Source organism: Drosophila yakuba, chromosome 2L (genome assembly GCF_016746365.2).
Source record: "Drosophila yakuba strain Tai18E2 chromosome 2L, Prin_Dyak_Tai18E2_2.1, whole genome shotgun sequence".
NCBI lineage: Eukaryota > Metazoa > Arthropoda > Insecta > Diptera > Drosophilidae > Drosophila > Drosophila yakuba.
Window position 1 is genome coordinate 21385759 of NC_052527.2, and position 21839 is coordinate 21407597.

Below are 21839 nucleotides of genomic sequence, written 5' to 3' on the forward strand. Positions count from 1 at the left end.
TTTTTCATTTTATTTTATTGTCTTTCCAATTTCTATCGAAAAAAGTATAAAAGTATTTTGGTCTGTCACGCCCACAAGTTTTTAAGATGTTTTAATGTATTTAGTAATCTTGTCTATGTCCATCGATAGCCCAAAACATGTTTAAAATTTATATTTTTACTAGCTGGTATCTGATACTTCGGTATACGTAACTTCAGTATAGCGTTCTCTATCGTTTTTCTTCCTAATTTCATTCATTCTATTGTTTTTCTTCCTATTTTCATTCAAAATTTCAATATACATATATCGAATATTAACAGACTAAAATTGTTGTGGTGACATATAATAATTGTCTAGATTCGGAGTACTGTACCAAAAAAATAAAACCGTGATATGTAGGTCAGCAAGTGCGCTGTACAGAAAACTTAAGCAAAATATAAAAAATTTGTTTACAAGAATTAAAAAAATTCCAATTAATGTCTGTAATTATTTTGGCTTTGACCTTGACTAGTAATTAAATCGAATATGCAACCGTTTTTTATTTAAGACAGCTTTTTATAAACTCATAATATGTCATAAAAAAAGATCCACAATGCCTAAGCAATGTATAAGTGTAGTGACCCTCAAATCGTGCAAACTTTTTTAGTGTGACTTATAATCTTTGTATATTTCCATTTCCGCTTATTACTCTGAATGCAATTTTAACGAACAGATTTTTGTATTTATATATTATAAGAATATGAATATATAATTAATTTAGAAATATCATTTACTCTCTATAACATGTTACCATGACTTAAACAGTTTTTAAAATCAAATTATAGACAGTTTGTATCTGGATACTGTTTATTTTTTATTTGTAGAAATGCATATCATGTTCGAACTGTGTCTAGAAGTTCGTTACTTTTCTATATATCTATGAAGAGGGTATACTGATTTTAGCCATTTAAATATGACTATTTGAAGTATAGTCTCTCAGAGCAGGCAAAGCCGGACCACTATATCAAACATATACATATGTACATATGTAGATGTCATAGGGGTAATCGTGGAAAATAAGGAATAAAGCCAGTTTTTTTTTGTTTGTTTTTTATTTTCCGTAATAACTTGACTGAAGCTTCGAAACTTTTTCCCTTTTTTTATTTTTATTTTTTTTAAAGACACAAACAAATATATTTTAAAACAATCTTGACAAAAACTCGAACTTTTTTGTGGTATGTATGTACATGTGTATATAAATGTGTAATAATCCCTTAAGCTACTTATGTTTAAATTTAAATTAAAAACTTCGCTACTACATTTTATTTTAATCGTGTACATATATGTACATACATATGTATGGTTTGGCAGAAACCATTTGGCGAAGACTATCAAGATTTTTATGTTTTGCGGTGAATTAAATTACATATTTGTATACGTCGTTGCGAACACTCGCGAACTTCAAGCCAGCATTTTGTATGCGAGAGCCAAATCACACTTTAAGGCCCGAACCCAGACTCTGAAACCACAATTAATTAGTAATAGCGCCCACTAGAGCCCAAAATAGCCCGACTTAAAATGTAAAGCCCCTAGAATGCCTAAGACAATTAAGCCGCGCCACCAAAAGAGCGGAAGACTTCTTCTGAGTCGACGGAGCACTGAGCTGCGCAGTGACCCGCCTGAAGCTTTGACGCTTCTTCAGAAGACTTTGTGGTGAGACTGCAGAGCCCCAAGATCAACATCCGCACTAAACGAAAGTGAATATGCGGAGAGCACGAGCGTCGCGCCGACGTCGACGCTTCAACGGTGCCAACGTAGACGTTGACTCATATGCAGAGACAGGCAGCGCTGCGGTGAGCCTCAGTGATTCACTTGTTCGCGTTCGCATCTTTGGCAGCCGAGGCTGTGGCTTTTGATGCAGGCGTCGGCAGCGGAGCTTCTGCGACGCGCTGCGGTTGGCTTTGCTGGGCACATATAAAACAAACGATCTCGGAGAAATATTCACAATCATATTCAAGTTGTTCGTTCGCGCGTTCGAGTTCCTGTCCGAGAAGATTTGGGTTTCCATAAGTGTAAGAAAACAAAAACAGACAGGCGACAGTGATACAGTGTAATCGTTAGCTGCGGCTCACATCCGGGAAGGGATTTGGACCGGACTTTGTTCATTTCCTTATACCCAAGTGCCCGACCGGCGGTGGACCAGTGAAAAGTTAAAGGACATCGTAATTACTCCTCGCAATAGTGAACTGCCAGGCGAGCTCCATTTGGAAATGTCGCAATGCATCCAGGTCAATTGGGCTGTTTGGCTATTACTTGTGCAGCCCCAGCCTTTTGTGGTTGGAAATTAAATTCATTTGCGGTTGATTGATTGATGGATAGTTCCATTGATTCAGTTTCAGTTGTCTCTGCTCCGAGGTTGCCGAGCCGCTACCTCCGACCACCCGTTTGTCAGTTTGTGCAGCCATTTCGACTTCGGATTTGGTTGCCACCGTCCATTGTGTTTAGCTCGGTGGAAATTTATTTGCTGGTGATGCGATCTGAACTTTGCTGTTTGTTGTTTTGTTCTGTTTTGTTGAATTGTTGCCAAATGCGCCAACACAAAAATTTGCAGTTTTAATTTATGTGGAAAGCGCCCACGGAAATGCAGCAGAAACTGCAGCAAGCGGACAACACAGCACCATTAAAACCCCCAGCCCTGAAATAACATCAAAATTCCTTTTGTATGGGCCATTAGGCAGAGGAGTTACTAAATAAAAGTACAACATTAAAAGTACAACATTAAAAGTACAACATTAAAAGTACAACATGATCTAAAAGCTTAAAGGACAGTACATAGAACATTTGAATTACAATTTTTTGTTTAAATATTCGCCGGTTATACCCGTTTTTTTTTAGAGTTAATGCATATAATATAAAAATCTTTTAAATACGTTCCCATAATCTCCAAGAATAATATTAACATTTATATTGCCAGATCTCAGATAGTGAGACTGATCAAGATTATACTTTATAGCGTTGGGAATGCTTATAAATCTTCATTATATTCAAGAAATCGAATTTTCTCCACAAGTAATAGGTATTAAATTTATTGTTTTAAAAGGTTCAAAATGTCGATAGGAGTTCTCAATTAAAATCAGGTTAATTTTAAAAGTGGGTTGATGAATAAGTAAGCTTTAATTCCAGACCTACTTCGACATTTGGCCTTTGATTTTTGTAAGTTGTATATCTTTTACCTGTAAAACCCTTCGGTATTCAATCTTTTTAGAAGAAGAAAAGAATGCACATTCTTAATACATATATATGTTGTGCATATTATTTTTAATAAAAAAATCAACCATCTAAATTTAACAAATGACGTGACGCAAATTTATTTTCGACACAACCCCGCAAACAGACTAGAAACTGTGATTTTTAGCTCACCGCACATTCCCCTAGCTCTATGTAATTCCGCCCACAGTGATTTTTTTTGCCGGAGTATTGCATATTATATTTGGTACTAGTTTCCCGCATTCCCGCTGCGGCTCATAAGTAATGTACAAATTTTTTAAGCAGTTGAAATACAAGAATTGGTGTATTCTCAAATTACGTCATATATTTTGCTACGAAATTGCTGAGTTGGCAAACACCCTTCGTTTGACAATTTTTTAAGGTGTCAAAGCTTGTTTGATATTATAATTCTGATCAGATGTTTGAGGACAGAAAAGCCAGTTGCGAATAAAGTCCAACTTGAAAGATATTGCCTTATGCTGTGTGCAGCTACATAGTATGTATGTATACAAAAACATTAAATGCTAAATATTTTTTCTAAATACTGATTACACATAAAGTAATAAGTACCTGCATTTGCGTTGACTAACAGCGTAATGCCTTATTCTCCCCACTCGGACATAAAATCATTTCTAAAAATTACAAAAAATCATTGCTCATTTGATGCCTGAATATGACTTCGATTAGTTGGCTGGTTTGGTAATAGATAGATGTAGATGTAAGCCTACAACGGAATGTTTCAAGGGGCTCGTAAGCTATGAAGTAGTCTGGTATGAAGTGGTCTGAATCGAAGACAAGTCCTTTATATTTATAGCAGATTTCAATAAGAAACAAGGCTTCGAATTGTTACAAATGGGTATCGTTCTCGTTTTAACATAGATTTGCAAGTGGGGAAAGCTTGAAAACGTTGTACCTCAATGATCCACCTGATTTTCAACGGCTTTTAAATATAATTTCTCAACCGTTATAATTGCTGCTAAAAGAAAGTTTGTAGTGTTAGTTTTTAGTCGTTATCTCTCGTTCGCGAGACTTCTCATACTTAATAAAGATTGCTGCGCCCCAATTATAAAAATATTTTTAGTCCATAAACTCTAAGAGCTTAAAATAGAAAGTAGAAAATTTTGCAGAAATTTCTAAATCTGAACTTAAATAAACAAACAAAAAAAGCCAGAAAATATTTTATGCTAATTTTGGCTTGGTAAAAACCAGCAAATGCTAAAATTGTTGTTTTTGCTTGGGACTGTGCGGTTTTTACTATTTTTAGCTTTTAGTCACCACAGTCGCAGAGATTGGGGGATCTCCCCGAAACAGGTTTCCCTAGGAGCAACAAACACTTAATCTTTGAAATTCTCTATAGTCTTCGGCAGCACCTTCTGATTAACCACCTCTACATTTGGGGTTCCACGGACTTGTTTGGGACTCGTAATCTCGTTCAGAACATATTTCATGATAACATTTTTGCATTAAGGTGTTGATGAAATGTCGACTTGGATCGGAAGTCTTATAATTCGGATTAACCACCTCTACATTTGGGGTTCCACGGACTTGTTTGGGACTCGTAATCTCGTTCAGAACATATTTCATGATAACATTTTTGCATTAAGGTGTTGATGAAATGTCGACTTGGATCGGAAGTCTTATAATTCTTTAAAGCCATTAAATATGCTTGATTATCACTGATTGAATTGGTTTCCACTTTTATTTTTCCCTAGATTTCTTCAGCCTCAAGTCCAGCGTCGGAAAGCCATGACTGTTTCAAAGCTTAGGGAGCGGCTCGCCCTATTCATTACCCTGGCAGTGGTCGCCTCTGCCAGTGGTGACTACCAGGCTAACATGTTTCTAAACGGGAGGTACCAAAACGGTATCAAGGATCAAAAGGCGAACCACCTTTCAGTAAATCCCTCGACGAACGTGTTTCTTAACCACGCCATCATCAGCAGGCAAGCGTCGCCGTTCCAGGGCCCAACCTATCTCCCTCCCAAGGAATTCCTGAAATGCGCCCCCGGTCAGCAGTGCGTCCGCAATGGTCAGTGCTTGAACGGATTTTTCGGCCAGCAATTACCTAAGATTCAAGTAAGTGAAACGCTTTTTAGACTCCGGTAAACATTTATTTTACCATTTGCTTTTTGGATCACTTGGAATATTGATTTCGGGTTTTCCCGGTACAGAAAATAACAATAAAATAAATCCGTTCGTCCGTTGCTGTGGCTTGATTAGCCTGCCTGATCTGCATTTTCTGCTTTGCTACTGACGTTGCTGGCTTAATGGCTGCTGGCCGGTGGGTTAAGTTGTATGGCACATTTACCGCTATTTTCCGGTTTGTCATTACCAAGGTTCGAAATACATGACCATATACATATTAACATGCTGTCCAGTCCGTAGACCGAAATCCGTAGGGACGGGGAGTTTCGTAATCGCCCAAAACGAATAAAAAGCGATGTTCGTGTTTATTGCCTGGCCAAAAACACATTATAAGCATAAATATGTACGCGTGTGTACAAAAAACAAGAAGTCAGCGACACTAAAGTGGGTAAATAACCCAAATTGGGCAGTTCGTCAACATATTTCCTGTACCGGTATATTAATCTTTCTAAAAGTTTTCGGGAAATACTATAAGAACTTCTCCAACCAATAGAAGAAGTAGGAAATACAAGTTATTTATCAATTGAGACAGTTTTGAAGCCCTAGGGTATATTAAGGGAGAAAGTTAACTATCCAAAATCATTTCGCTATCGAGTCAACAAGTAAAATTTACATTAAATAAAACAGAAAAAAAGCGCCAGATTACCAAAATCTATTTTAAAATTTAGCAAAACACCCTTTAGATGTCATTTCGTCGGAACATCTGTGTAATTCCAAAATGTGTAAGGGAAAAAAATTCAAATAATGAAAATACGCGACGTACTGGTAAATTTCATTTCGGAATAATTAGCAATACAGTCGGAAGACAAACTATCAATACGCGCTATATCAGCAATCTAAACAAACTGATGATGTTAGAACCGACAATTAAAAACGCTCTCAAACTCACATATATGTATGTATAACAAACAAACTATTAGTTCCGGGACTGTGGAAACGGATATGCCAATCTACTGTTTCGATTGAAACACTTAAGTGCACTTGCCCCCAACAGTTTAACCGTACGGGCTTGTAGTATATGCTGGCACTTTAAACAAAAATTCACGCATGGGCTCGATCGCAGATATTTAATTAAAAAACCATTTCAAAATACCCAAACAAGATTTGACTGCTTTCCAAAACCACTAAAGCTGGTCTTCTGCGATCAAAGCCCGAAGTTATTGCTTCGTAAATATATCCATGCTATTTAAAGCCCATTTAGCTCAACTCACGCTCAGGCCAAAGATCTTCATTAGTCAAGGTCGTGCCTCAAAAACAAACTCAGAACATTCAAATGGGTTTCCGATTTTAGATTTTCTCGCTTGGGGAGATATTCAAAACGAAATAAATAAGAGGATTTAGACAGATTCATTTGTAATATTTAGAGACTGATTGATATATGGAGTGCCAGTTCTAGCGAATCTACGATCTGAACTGGTTTTTAAACTCTTCTTTATTGGACAGGCGTTTCTTGTCTGCTATCTACACCGGATGGGAAACTGCTCAGTAAATTGTTGGGCTGCAAATTCCTCACGGGGACCCCGCCTTAAGCTACTGATGTGGCTTCTGATCTCTGACCAGACACTCTCAGAGTTATTTATTTGCAATTGTTCAGTTGCTAAATGCCAGTTGACCATTGAGATTTGATAAAACTAAATGTACCATATGTATACCCGCGGCAAAGTTCAATGCAAATGCAAAGGCTTAATTCATCTAACCGCCGGTCACTGACTTTAGAATCTGGCTGTCCACTTATTAGCACATCATTTATCCAACTGGCAAACTTTTGTGACCTTTTGGCCAAATAATCTTAATCAGTTGGGATGTGATGCAACATTGATGTTACTTTAGAGTTGTTAATCAAGTAGGTCTACAGATATATCATGTGATTTGTATATTTTCAAAAAAAAAAAAAGAGAGAACGCTGTAGTCGACTTCTTCGATTATCAGACACCCGATACTTACATAGTGGCAGGGCGAACGAGAATGTTTAACATTAATTTTGGCTTATCGGTTGAAATTGGTTGAAATTGAATTGGTTGAAAATAATAAACTGTAAAAAATCAACAGTAAATTCAAAAGTGTGGGCGTGGGCGCGCAAACATTTGGAAACAAACTTACGCAAAAATGGCCGTGCTATATACTCACCCCTACCAACCCTTTCTTAAAAATCTAAAATTTGTTTCTCAACTTATTATGAAAAATGCAGTGCACAGTAGTGTCTATGACTAAAGCGTTCTTTCTTGATTTTCTAATGAGATCTATGCGCTAAGTTATATATACCTTATATAACTATGCATTTTTTATTTGCATTCTTGTTGTTGGTAGAGTAACCATTTGGCCAGCTCAAGACATGAAATTTTTTTTTTCCATACATGCCTTCCAATTATTTCCTTGCATGGTCTAATATACTGTGCATATGTACAAAAGTTCATGTTGCACTCAAAAATATCCAACCTTTTCGCAACCCCTTTACGGTGGGAACAAGGTGCTTGGCGTCTTTCAGTAGTTCTTCTACTGAAGCTATGAATATGAAGCTATGAATATTTTATGAGAATTGCTGTTCAAGTTCACATTCAAAAACTGCTTTAGAAACTTTATTATGCTATGCTCACAAAACTTTTGAATTTATCATAAAATAAATTGGTAAATAACTTAAGAACTTACCATAATCGAACTGTTTATTCCCAGAACTGTGATCCGGAAACTACTGTATGCTGTACCTATAGGGCTCCTGCCACCACGACAACAACCACTACTCCCGTGCCAGTGGCAGTGTGTGCCCACGACTCCGACTGTGTGACTCCGGAGAACTGTCGGAACGGCGAAATTAGCGCTGTAAACTACGTAAAGAAACAAGGAGTAAGTGTTTATTCTCGACCACACGCGGTCAGAATACGTTTCCATCAAAAGAGTTGAGCAATCCATAGTTATTTCAACTGGTATTCGGCATCATTAGTACGAAGGGTTTTCCCATCATTCAGCTTTTTTAGCTTCACATCAATTGCAAAGTAGCTGTGCTGCCTTAATGATGTCCCAATGCCGAAACAAACAATGCTACTTCAGCTACAACTGGCTACGCCGGAACTTAAATCGACCGCAACCATTTCACAAGCCAATTGGTAAACACGGGAACATCATAAAGAAACGGCACCGACAGCTTATTGGCTCGCAAAGTGCCTGATATCCTTTTATCGGCTGATATCCTTTAGGCACAAGAGTACTTGAATGCCGATGGTCAGGTATGTTTGCGCTGGCTGCTGATATGGACCCTTTTAAAGTGATTCTGGTGCCAGCGCCCTGGCTTTGACAGTGCTTTAAAGCGCGAATACGCAATTAAAATAACTGTGGCAATGGTAACAAACTTAACACCACCAAGCAGCAATCAAACTGGAATGCCGTTGAAGTACAAGTATTGCACTACTACATGCGTGCATCCAAGAAAAAAGTGTTCAATTACAGCCCAGCTGTATATTCAGACCATGTACTGCTGTATGTATTTATAAGTGTACATAACCAGAAGGCAGGTCGGTTCATCGGCTCAGCACGGCCGACCTCAGCACGGCGCGATAGGAGAGGACAATACTCAGAGAGGCGATAAGAAATTCGACTGAGAGATCTCAGGTTTTCACCAAGCCAGTGCAATTGCATAATTTGCTTACAACATGCCGGAAAAACGGGTCAGTTGCGTACCGCGCTGTGCTGCTGCATGCAACGCCTTGAAAAAATGAGCACAACAAAATTTGGCAGTACAGACGGCAAAGCAACAGCTGCAAGTTCGGCAATATCATTGCTGGTGGCTCTGAAAACGTAATAAAATTGTTGAATCGCTGAATTGCATTCTTTGGCTGCGATCAAGAAGCCCTTGTAGGACCCCATGATTTCCCCCTGCACGATCCCCAGTACGGGCCATAATTGCTCGATTTGCTTAGTTATACGCACATCAACGTCATCTGCGGGCATAGCCCACACTTAAGTGTACCTTTGTTTGGTAGAGAGCAACATCATAGTATAGTTTATAAATTTAAATGAAATGGCTGCAAAGTGGTATTTACTGTATAGTGTAGCAATAAAAACGTTAGGAATGCAGGCAAGGTCACTTAATTCTGGCAAATAACGAATGGAATCGTAGGTATAGCATGGGCTTGGTATAATTATTATGATTTAGAGCTTATTCTACAGAACCTCTTGAAATAGGAATTTTATATAATTGATGAAACATAATTTGTAGCATTCAGATACACATAACGTAGTTACTAGCAATATAAAACCATATTTCTTGTAAATGTGGACAATGTTGGCCCATTTAAATCTTGAAGTTTTATCCAAAATGTGGCTTGCTGTGAGCAACTTAGGTCATTTATAAAACAATAGAAGTTCCGTGATAGTCTTGTTTTCTATTTTAATTTATTTGCTTTTTGTAGATCAGTTATAAAAAGTTATACAAATGTTAGCTGCTGACAGAATTATTGCTAGAAATATAACTGTTTGTCCTATGGGCAGTAAACGCTATTTCTAGAACTATAGAATACAATTGTTATAAAAGTGTGCCTATAAAATACATGGGTAAAGTATTTGTTTGGTACTTTCCTTCGTTACTAAGCTATTTATTTTTTTCAAAAAAGCCTACAGCTGCCACAGAGTTCTTCAGAATATAAGGACAGAGCGGCGGTATACATAGATAGATTCCGAGTCTACGCCAAGAGCTATAACAGGGCGAAAACCAAAAGTAAGTAGGCTCACAAAGCCGAGAATGTCGAGCGCTTAGCGTGCAGACGAAAAACTCAAACGGCTAACTCAAGGTCTAGGTCGCGCTCGAGTTCTCTTCGAGGTTGCTGGCTGGCTTGCTCGTACGGTTGTCGAAAAGTCGTTAACAGCTCTTAACGTTTATTCGAGTCGTGCAGCTTGATTTTGTTGCTGCGTTTTTGGTTTCCTTTGGCTAATGCGTGTTTTATGGTCATTATAATTGTTATGGTTTTATTAGCTTTGTATGCTGCTAATCGACATCGATTGCTACGTTCCGATACAATGGCTGCGACTTTGTTTAAATTAACATAAATCCGTGATGTACAATAATACACAGTTTACAATGAAATCTTGTCCGATTGATTTGGGTTTTTATTAATTAGTTTTTTTTATAGAACAACCGAAGGCATTGCAGATTTGGTATCTGGCTTGGACATAAATTACCGAGCATACGCCCACGTTGATGATGATTATGCATAAACTGCACTGCATGACGCATAAACAAAAGGCTTTAACACCGAACTTGTAACACAACTGGCTGGCGACCTGCCAGCACTTGTACTTCAGGGCCGAGCGTGGTATTTAGAAGCTTCTTCCACTTTGCGGTTCGGCTCGATTAAACTTGGCCCGTACCAAGATAACCACTCGTAAAACGGAAATTTTCAAGCGTCCACTTTATAGGTTTATAAATAGTGTGCCGTAGAGAGGTGAGGAGTAAGACTAGGCAATTTAGTGTTGTGCTAGAGACGCCTTAATGCAGTCATAAAAATAGTTTCGTGTGTGCAGTGAAGCATTTGTGTCATAAATTTCGCCGCTGGAGATGTCGTCACGGCTTGACCTTTCCCCAAGCCATTAAGGCAGCAACGTCCTATCACCAAAGTATCCGCTTCTGCATTTCAGCTGAATCCATTGAACTTGGTAATGGCTTTAAATTATACATTTTTATAATATATGTATATATATGTATGCTTCGAGTAATTGCAACATTATTAACAAATTGCGACAGACAATCTATGGGACATTAACAACAACCTTAATGGACAACTTGTCTGGTATGGCCAGCAACAACATTAATAAAAAGCATTTTGGGGTCTCCCTGCGCGCTTGTCGTTGGTGACTACATATTTTAGCTGTCGCTGGTACACAAGTAGTAGCTCGAGGTTTTTGTTGTCGAAGTTGTTATCTTCGCGTAACATGATTGATCATAAGCTATGCAATGGCCACTGACCACTGGCAGGTAATCGCCGCTCAGGGGCAAAATTGGTGTTGTACGGCATTTCGCCTCTCGGGAAATCTTGTTGTCATTGATCAAAATTAAATGCGCTTCTCCGTCCTGCTTTCTCGCAGAGCCGTCCTTTTTAATAATATGTATTACATAAGTTTAATGTGCGCGGTAGGCTGAGCTCCACAAAATACCAGGCTGTACATTATGTCTACATTAAGATAACATTTGATTAACTATGAAATGATACAAAATTGAGGAAGAGAGCCTCTGCCGCTGTGCCTAATTATGATCTTCACAAATGAATCACAACAACAAGTTCCACAGGCGAGGGATAATGGTAATTTCCATTTATGAACGGAGCTGGAACTTGGCAAACGTAAGTGCTTTTGTCTAGATCAAATCCATACGTTTCTGCTTTCATACAAATAATTATTTGACCACTACCAACAATTTTTCTTAAATTCATTTTAAAAGTGTTGATAGTTGTTAAACTCGTCTTTGGGCAGCTGAACCTATTTTCTTTAAGTATATGTACAATGTACATACATATGTATACAGTTTGATTGAGAAAGCATCGGATAGACATAGTATGGCCATTGCATAACCCTCAATTGTTGAATGTTTCAAAACATTCAGCAGACCGACAAACTTGACAATGCCATTGTATGCAGTCCGTACTGAAGTAAGGGGGCTGGAAGGGAGACGGTACCCACCAATGGCGGGTTGTATTCCACCATGATTCTGCAATATTTTCTCGGATGCCTTTAAGCCAAAGCTCAAAGACCATTGACAGGCCAGTCGAGTAACTCCGTCCCATGTGGCACTTGACCTACCAACATTTGAGTAGGCACATAGGTACATAGGGGCTAACGGCCAATCAGCTATAGTAAGTTCTCGCGATTGTGTGTCATTGGCAACCGTATAAGTTTATTGAGGCTCTTCTCTTAACCCCACTCACTTTCACTTGCAGACCAATCGCTGCCCTGCGCCTGATATTTGCTGTCGCATACCCTCGACAACGCTGACGGAGGATGGGTATATTTTCAACCTACCGAAAAAAATCTTTCCACTCCCGACGAAACCAACAGTGCCCGCCGTGCGCTCCACCCAGGCGCCGTTTCGCCCAGAAGCAACGGCTGCGGTGACAGCTAATCGACCCACCATTGAGTATCTGCCGCCCTCCACCACACAGCATCCCAGTTACGAGAACGTCCAGACGAGCCGACGACCAGTCTACTTGCCACCATCCCCGGCCCCCGAGTCGGCCAGCAGTCTCATCCCACAAATCAGGCCTAAGACGGAGCAACGCCCCCAACCGATGCGGCAGCCTTCGAACGAGTATCTGCCGCCTTCAGCCGCTAACGAGATTCCTCGGTTCGAGCCTGACCACTCTCCGCAGCCATCAAACGAGAAGCCAATCTACCGCGGAGAGGACCTACTGTCGCCACAGATCTTCCCCTCACCCCAGCCAGCTAATATCCCAAAACACTTTGCCAAGTGCGCCTCAGCCTTAGTGTGTACCTCTGAGAACTTCTGCAATTCCATCGGAGTGCTTTCTGATACTGCCGTAGAGCTGTCCCCCATGGAGGCGGCTTTTCGAGTGCCCCTTACCGACTGCTTGCAGGCCGAGAACGGTTCCCCCGGCAAGTGCTGTCGTGACCCTAACTACGTAGACCCCTGGCCCGTTAACTTAGCCGGAGTGTGCGCGACAAGGAACAAGCGGTAGCCAGGCAAACTCCTTACACCTAGCAACGGCTAATCTCTTTCTTTTCCAGTACAAAGCCCACGGGAGTTAAGGATCTGGATGCAAACTTTGCCGAAATCCCCTGGCAAGCAATGATCTTGCGCGAGTCAAGCAAGACGCTTATTTGCGGAGGAGCCATTATCGGAGACCAATTTGTTTTAAGCTCCGCCAGCTGCGTAAATGGGTATGTGAAACCCGTCTCTAGTTTCTTCAACGCACTATAATTGAAACCCCCTACTAGCCTTCCGGTGGTCGACATTCGTGTCAAGGCTGGTGAATGGGAGCTGGGCAGCACGAACGAGCCTCTGCCGTTCCAGCTGACTGGTGTCAAAACCATCGATGTCCACCCCGATTACGATCCTTCGACAAACTCCCACGACTTAGCCATTATCCGACTCGAGCGACGCTTGGAGTTCGCATCGCACATCCAGCCCATCTGCATAAGCGACGAGGACCCAAAGGATTCCGAGCAATGCATCACCTCTGGCTGGGGAAAGCAAGCGTTGTCTAGTAAGTAAAGTAAATATTAAAAGCTTTTCGAGTCGCGTAAAAAATTGAAAATCTTTTTGCCACGCCCACTCTAAAGCCCACAAATAGCCAAAAACTGTCAGTGTGTAAATTTCTCCTTTGCAATTCAACCAGCTGAGTAACGGGTATCAGATAGTCGGGGAACTCGATTATAACGTTCTCTCTTGTTTTTATCTTTGAGCTGCACTCACACAACGTCATATTTTATTCTATCAAAAATTCTACTTAAATTACTTTCTCGATTCGATACTCAACTTTATTTATCGTTCCACAGTCCATGAAGAGGGCGCTCTAATGCACGTGACCGACACTTTGACGCAAGCGCGCAGCGAGTGTGGTGCCGACTCCAGCAGTGTGTGTAGTGCTACCAAGTTCGACTCTTGCCAATTTGACGTAGGAAGCGCACTTGCCTGCGGCAGCGGCTCGAACGTCCGCCTCAAGGGAATCTTTGCCGGTGAGAACTCCTGCGGAGAGGGGCAGATAGTGCGTTTTGCCAAGCCGGACATTAAGTGGATTAACACGGCGTTTGCCGAAAAGAACAAGCCGCTCCTATTGAAGCGATTTTGAGATTTATTTTGATTCGGATTACAACCAAGAAACGAGAAATTGTTTGCATCTTGATACTACAGATAAACAGAGTACATAACCCAAACACGATTAGGGGTTATGAACTTGCCATTGCGATTTCATTGGAGCTTGAAAAGGGCCATGAAAATAAGAAGGCATTCTATATTATCAATGTTTTGTATTCTGTTAAAATAATTTGATGCAAGCCTTGCTTATAACGTTGCTTGAAATTGTTTCTTGGAAAGTGTTTTTGTTTCGTGATTTGAAATTTTTAACACTGGCTTGGGGGTACACAAATCACTTATGTAAGTGATTTTTTCTAGAACTTTGTCGTAAATTATAATTAGAAACGTTAGATGGAAACGAGAAATCGTTGATTTACCAAATTAAATGATTTTGTTTACAAGCTCGCAAAAATTCGTATTCTAACCCATCAAAATAGTCTTCTTACCTGGCCACATTTTTACTGCAGCTCTAATGAATAAGCTATATTTTACTATCTAGATACAATTTTTCTTATTGACCTATTGGAGTTTGCTCGAATATTTGTATATGTTGCTTCTATGTACAAATACGTAAAGTCTAAAATAATATTTGCTTCAGTGACTAAGCCTAACAATGTAGAGTCATTGGTGCATGAGTTAGAATCAGCTTTTATCTATTACGTGCTCTCAAACTACGTACATAGATTGAGTTTGTATGTTAAAGAGTCCAGCTATGGGGGAATGTAAAATACTTATGTAATTATAATAACTTTGAAGAAATCAACTCACCGCCAACCAACCACAATAAATAGAGATTATATAATTTTTAAGATTTCCTCTTTCTAAGCGAAGGCCCTAGACCGACACACGTAAACCGCACAACGGAATCTTCGCTGCACCAGTAAATTCGTTGACATTTAAAATTTTCCCTATATCGTAGATTGAATATGTATGTTATTATGATTAATAATTCTAAATCTAGCTTATAGTTTATTTTTTAAATAAATAAAAACTAAGATGTACAACAAATTTTCCTTTTTTCTATATGTATTCAATAGAAAATGGATTTACATTTGTATAACCTTGTATTGACTTAAGTCAGAAATTTGTACAGCAGTAAATTAGCAAATATTTGGGAACAAATAAAAAATATATATGCTTGATCAGAGTACACATTGTATACTACACAACTGAGCCGATAAGCTTAAAGAAGCTGCCACGCACAACATTTTGAATTTGATTATTTCTATAATCAGAAACATTTTGGCCGCGCCTAAAAATCGCTAATAACTTATATACCCGCATTTTTGCCAAATGTTTTTTTTTATAATAAAACACATTTTAACGACGTAACGATTGCTCCTGCGACCTACATACAATCTTATATCAAAACGAAAAGGGATTTTTTTCGACTAAGAAAATAAAAAATTTAAAATTTAGATTTTTGACACGCTTTATTAAAACAGTTATTAGCACTCTCATGCATTCTCTTCTGAAATGTGACAAATAAAAAATTTAAAATTTCTTAGTTAAAATGGATCTTTGTTACAAAAGTTGATATTAATACTTTTGTAACTTGAAGGGGCAATCGCCAAAAGTTTTTACCTCGCTGTAAGGTTCGATTGCCAAAATTTTTGAAGGAAATAAATGTTAGTTTTTGTATAAGTGTAATACCAATAACTCAATACGTAAGTACCATCTCCAGAATTCATCACCCTTTCAATAACTCTGTTATTAAACAACTAATGCACATGATTTTGACCTCTGACCTTCGTTCAAAAAGTATAGAAAGCTATTTAGCTTTTTAAGGATGTTTTCCCATTACACCAGCGGTTTTTCCCTAAGTGGTAGAAACAATGTTTCTTCTATCGTTTGGATAAGCTCATAAAGAATTAATTATATCAAAAGTTTAATTGTTCTGAATTGGTTAAGGGTGCTGCTTTTTTTGTTTAATAACTTGAAACATGGACTTTTATGGAAATATGTTGCAAAAGTTCAAGTTAGGCAATGTCAATGGCTATACAGCTTTGAACCTACAAACAATCGTTACTCTTTTTTAAAAAGGACGAAATAAAAGATTTATTTTGGAATTTATTTGTTTTTATTTGGTTTATTTAGACAACATTGGATTAAAAAGCTAGATTTCATCTGGAATAAAACATATATAATTTATAATATATATATATTTTCAGCGACATATTTTTAAATGTGGTGCATTCAGCTTTTTATAGGTGTTTTTCAGCTACACCACCGAAAGTGGTAAAAATTGAGTATTTTTGATCAAACTGCTTTACAGAAGAATAAATATGTATGTATGTATATTCAGATTTTCAAATACCGTTTTGTTGCAGACAGACAAAGAAAACAAATTTAATTTTTAAAAATTCACAAAAACAAGGTTTCATACGACGCGTACTTTTAACAATGTATTTATATGTATGTATAATTGCTTATACATAAATCCTATGCATATTTTAAATAATTATTATTACTATTATTATAATTTTATTAATAAAGCATTGATGAACAAGATTTAAGTTTCATTGATGAAAAGTTTAAGTAAGTAGGACAAGAAAAATCCTTGAAGACGAGATAAAAATTTTTCTAGAAAATTTGGTGAAAATTAAAGGAATAATTTTATGATTTACCCGTTAAAATGCGCTTATAGGTGATGATTGGCGCTCTTTTAGCGGAGTTTATGTGATATTTTTCATAGCGATGATATTGTAGGTCATGCCAACGTTAAAATCATCAATTGCTTCATACAAACTTTAGCGGTGATTAAAGGTTTCAAATTTTTATATTTTGGTGATTAGTCGGTGAAAAAGTAGTGAATGGAACTGCAGGGTATACCTAGTCGCGTTTGAACACTCTCCTGTTGTGCGTTGTCATTTTGTGAACATTCGCAAATCAACATTTGCGAAACAAAATTGTTTTATTTAACTCATAATATAAAATATCTTTAATATTACTACGAGTGATCTAACCTAAGTCTGCAGGACAGCCGATTATAAATTATAAAGAAAAAAAACCGGACACCAACAGGTGTAGGTACAAGAAAAGTTGAAAACGTAAAAAAGTGAAACCAATAAAAACAAGAAAGAACGCTATAGTCGAGTTTCCCGACTATCTGATACCCGTTACTCAGCTATTCGAAGTGCGAAGGAGAGTCTTCCACACTGACAGTTTTTGGCGTTTTGGGGGCGTTAGAGTGGGCGTGGCAAAAAGTTTTTTGGCAAATCGATAGAAATTTACAAGACATACAAAATAAAATATCAAAACATTTATCAAAAGTTAACCAGAGCCCATTTATGTTATCAGCTTTTATGTAACATTAAATATCTAGTTATATAATGTAAAATGTATTGTCTGAACTTATAAAACAGTTATATGTGAAAAGATCAAGTTCGAAATTGAAACGTGAAAATTGAATCAAAGCCTAAAATACTAAGCTAATTTTACTTATGATAGGTAATGTTTAAAATTAAACATTTCATGGTCTGCAAAAGGACACGCCTCTCACAACCAAACAAAAAATGCCATTCACTTCATGTTCGGAAAGAAATCTATAATCGAAAGTACATTGCCCCCGAGATTCGAAAAGTCACCTTACTTTTTGAACCCACCTCGTATACACTACATTGATCACTTGCATCTGAACAATAAGTACTTTACACAGTTGATTTAAAACGAAACAATGCTATAGTTACTTAACTGGTGGGAGTGCGAAGTAGAAATTTTAGACAAAAATGATATAAAACAACATTCCTAAAAAGAGTGGGCGTGGCAGTTTTGGGTGGTTTGTGGACGTAGAAGTGGTCTTGACAAAGTTCTGTAAGCTTGCACAGCGTAGGCGTCTCCATGCTGCTCCATGGCCATGTCTTCGAAGATATCAAAACATTTTTCAAAAGTGTGGGCGTGGCAGTTTTAGGCGGTTTGTGGGCGTTAGAGTGGGCGTGGCAATACGAATCGACAAACTTGCGCTGCGTCTATGTCCCTGGAGCCAGTATGCCTAATCACAACTTTCTAGCTTTTGTAGTTCCTGAGGTCTCAGCGTTCATACGGACGGACAGACAGACAGACGGACAGGCAGACAGACAGACGGACGGACAGACGGACATGGCCAAATCGACTCGGCTATTGATCCTGATCAAGTATATATATACTTTATATGGTCGGAAGACATAGGCGCAAAGCAGTTTTTTTTTTCTTAATGGGAATGCCACAAATTTCTTTTGCCACGCCCACAAATTGAAAAATTAAAAATTTTTGATGTATTATTTATTTTTGGCTGGCACATACATACACTAGTTGAGTAAGCGGTACCTGTAAAACGGGGAACTCGAATATGCACTCTTTCGTGCTTTATACTGTAAAAGACTCCTTAAGAACAATGGGACAAGTAGAAAGAAAAGTTTCCAAACCTATATAGTATGTGACATGATCAAAAAACCAAAAATATTGGTCGAATCCATCAATTCTCGAACATATTGATACGAAATGCAATCACGTACAACGAGAAGCCCGAAACACGTGGGAGAAAACAATCGTTAAAAGGCAAGTGCGCGAGAGCAAGAAGGATCCATTAAAAATTGCTACCGAACTGAAAAGTGATCTCATCACATCCGCAACAGTGCAAAAAGTTCACAGGGAACATGGTTTAAAAGGCTGTAGTCGAAGAAAAGTCCCTCTTTTAAAGGGGAGACACAAACCCAAGCGCATTAAGTTTGCCAAGAAATATTTAAAATGGCCGAAAAAAGGAGGAACTTTTTATGGTCAGGTGAGAACAAGGTTGTTATTTTTGGTAGCAATGGATCTTGATCGTATGTAAGGCGCCCTAGGAACACCGAATATAAGCCAAATTACACAGAAACAATTAAACACGGAGAATGGTATGGGCTTGTTTCCCGTACTATGTAGTTGGGGTAATACATTGGATAAAAACCATCATGGATCAACATGTGTTTGTGGATATTTTGGTGACGGAGATGCTACCCTTTGCCGAATACTATCAACAAGACTATGACCCCAAGTACACCAGCAGGAAAGCCGAGGCTTAGTTCCAAAATAAATCTGTTCCTGTTTTGGAGTGGCCTGCAATGTCCCCACGCCGTAATCCCATCAAAAATCCTGGATCGGATATGAGAAAAGCAGTTTAAGCTTCAAAGCCTACTAACAACAAATAACTTTGGGCTATAATTAAGAAGTCCTGGAGCAAAATATTCCTAAAACGGTTCCAGGACCTAGTTGATTCCATGCCAAAACGTTGCGCTCCTGTTATTGGTAATAAGGGATACTTTACGAAATATTAAATTAGTGGGATGGGTGTAGTTTCAATACGCAAACATTTGTTATTAGTGAATTAGTTACTACCAAGTTTAATATTGAACAATTAAGAATTTTTCATAAAGGGATGCCATTTTATTTTTCGCTTAATTTTGTCGTTCTTAATAAAATTTCTTATTTAAGATAAGAATAAAAATAACTATTGTAGTTATTTTTTATTTCCTAAAAAGTGAATTGTTTAACCTTTCTAAAAACCCTAAGTTGTAGGTAGGAGACTTATTCAAAGTCCAAAAAAATATTAAATTTATGACTTCAATGAAGATTTTGTCAGATCGGTAAGTTTTTCCGAAATTACAATGGCCATTATTATAAAAGATAAATTAAATTCTTTGATATATAGATAAAAGTGGCAGACGTATAAAGAAACCTTATTGGGATATTCCAATACGATACCAATTTAATAAAACTGCAAACAAAATACATGTGCAACCAACTTTTGAAAAATGTTGAGACATATGTACGTGTAGCCAGCTGTATGTTCGCTAAAAAATTAAATAGAGCTCGTGTGTTGTCTTTTACATTTAAATTTAAAAAAGTAGGATATAATTTAAGAAAAACATAAATTATTTGACAAATTTTTATTAACTTTGAATTCGATACATTTTTAAAAAATTAGTAGTCAATTTGTGAAACGATAAATCTACCTTACATCGAAAATATATTTATATTTGTAAATATTATAAAAAATATTGTGTAAATGGACGGATAATTTCTTCGAATTCACAATATTTCCCTTTTTTTATTTCATATATCTGTTTGAATTCCTCCTTGTACAGCGGAATTCGATGAAATATTTTGTTGAGGTCTTCGTGGACGACTTGGCTCAGATGCAAAAGAGGATTGATATGGCGACGGAGCAGACGGAAGCGCTGCGGCGGATACCTGGTTCTGGTAATACTCATCTCCGTATTCACTGATCTCCCGATTGCTGATTTCGTTTAGGCGCTTGTACCTTTCCCGACGCGCTTCTACCAGGTAGAGTACCCCAGCCGGCAGTAGCAGCACAGCGCCAACAACGCCCAGGGCAAATGACCAACCCATATCGTTGTTCTGCCATCCAGGCATCCAATCCCGAGAATCTCCCTTTGCGCCAAAAGTGACCACAGCAATAAATCCGAAAACAGAGCCTACAACCTGGCATGATCCAATCGCCAGTAGGAGCACCATATACCTGTCATCATCGCGAGATGTACGGAGAAATGCTGCAGTGAGTGGTATAACAACAAGGCACATTACAAAGCATAGCGTAGCAAAAAGTTGAACGGATATGTAGAAACCAGGCAGGAGAAAGTCGTGAATGATGTAATATTCCTCTTCGAAAACCCATAGGCATCCGTTAAAGGGATTGTCAAAAAATCGGTGTATATCCTGGAAGTTGTTAAAGCAAACTTCCCATAGGCCTAGGTTTGTGAATCGCGGGTTTTGTAAACTACCGTCTGTAACCAGCCAATAGGGCGTGGAAAACGCGATAATAAAACATATTAAGGAAAACACGGACGCACAGACGGCAACTTGCAAAATGCGGTTGGACGCACCCATTGATTCCTTCTATTAAAATATTTTTAACTAATCAACTCTGAAAACAACACGCCCTAAAGTGTGACCGTTGCACTAAAATAGTATTTTTGAAAAAAAAAACCTTGTTTATTAAACACTTCTATATGGAACGGTTGGTATTTAAGCAGATGTGAAATTTCCCGCGCGTCGGCACAATTTTAAAAATGTGATACTTCAAATCGGTTAAACCTATCTACTTGTATATTTCCATTTTTTTTTATTCATAAACCCTCTCAAAAAGTAATTTAATCGTATGATATAACTAAAAAATGTTAAGGACGCTCGGTCCGACAGACCATTTGATAAGTGAAGTGTATGATGATGGTAAACAGATCTGTGGAATAAGGGAATCGAAACAACCACAACACAATTCCATAGCAAAACCATAACTCGCTGACGTTAGGGAAGTCATACAAAATTGTAGTAGGACATAAAATCCGATATCTTTATAAAATCAGTACCGTGAAGTATAGATAAACAAAAAATACTTAAATTTTATGTTGCCAGAAAGGTGTTTTAAAATAAAAAAAAATATGAAAAGTAAGAAACACCGACAGAATTTCTGCGGACTGAAAACACCAACACTGTAGGCCAATCCTGGCACCTAGATTTATATATTGAATAATGTAAAAAAATAACAAAACAATTCTATAGTCGAGTTCTAAGACTAACATATACTCGTTACTAAGCTGGTGGAATTTTCTGTCATTTTGAAAGAACTAGCATGACAACAGAATCTAGAATCTGTATGCTTAATCTCAACCTTCAAGCTTTTATAGTTCCCGAGATCTCGACG

The 21839-nt window shown here is 38.0% G+C and overlaps 2 protein-coding genes and 1 long non-coding RNA gene across 5 annotated transcripts; 1 reads left to right on the top strand and 2 right to left on the bottom strand.

Moving 5' to 3' along the window:
* Window positions 1–1936: 1936 nt before the first annotated feature.
* Window positions 1937–15311, top strand: LOC6529109 (inactive serine protease scarface). Of its 3 annotated transcripts, XM_002090086.4 has the most exons (7): window positions 1937–2030; window positions 4938–5298; window positions 8038–8208; window positions 12288–13039; window positions 13093–13245; window positions 13303–13571; window positions 13864–15311. In XM_002090086.4, the coding sequence occupies exons 2-7, from the start codon at window positions 4972–4974 to the stop codon at window positions 14154–14156; spliced, it is 1965 nt and encodes a 654-aa protein (XP_002090122.2). In that variant the 5' UTR covers window positions 1937–2030; window positions 4938–4971; the 3' UTR covers window positions 14157–15311. The 3 variants fall into 3 exon arrangements, with proteins under 3 accessions (XP_002090122.2, XP_039226464.1, XP_015054170.1); XM_039370530.2 differs by lacking the exons at window positions 1937–2030; window positions 4938–5298; window positions 8038–8208 and adding an exon at window positions 11204–11329; XM_015198684.3 differs by lacking the exons at window positions 1937–2030; window positions 4938–5298; window positions 8038–8208 and adding an exon at window positions 11552–11693.
* LOC120320566 lies at window positions 5312–7080 on the bottom strand. The gene is made up of 2 exons (XR_005560087.2): window positions 6131–7080; window positions 5312–5679 (listed from the first exon to the last, which is right to left on the bottom strand). It is a non-coding gene; the product is annotated as an uncharacterized LOC120320566 (long non-coding RNA).
* Window positions 15312–20086: 4775 nt separating the features above from the next.
* On the bottom strand, window positions 20087–21090 carry LOC6529110. The gene has a single exon (XM_002090087.4). It carries the CDS (start codon window positions 21023–21025, stop codon window positions 20231–20233), a length of 795 nt encoding a protein of 264 aa, XP_002090123.1. The 5' UTR covers window positions 21026–21090; the 3' UTR covers window positions 20087–20230.
* Between the last annotated feature and the right edge of the window lie 749 nt (window positions 21091–21839).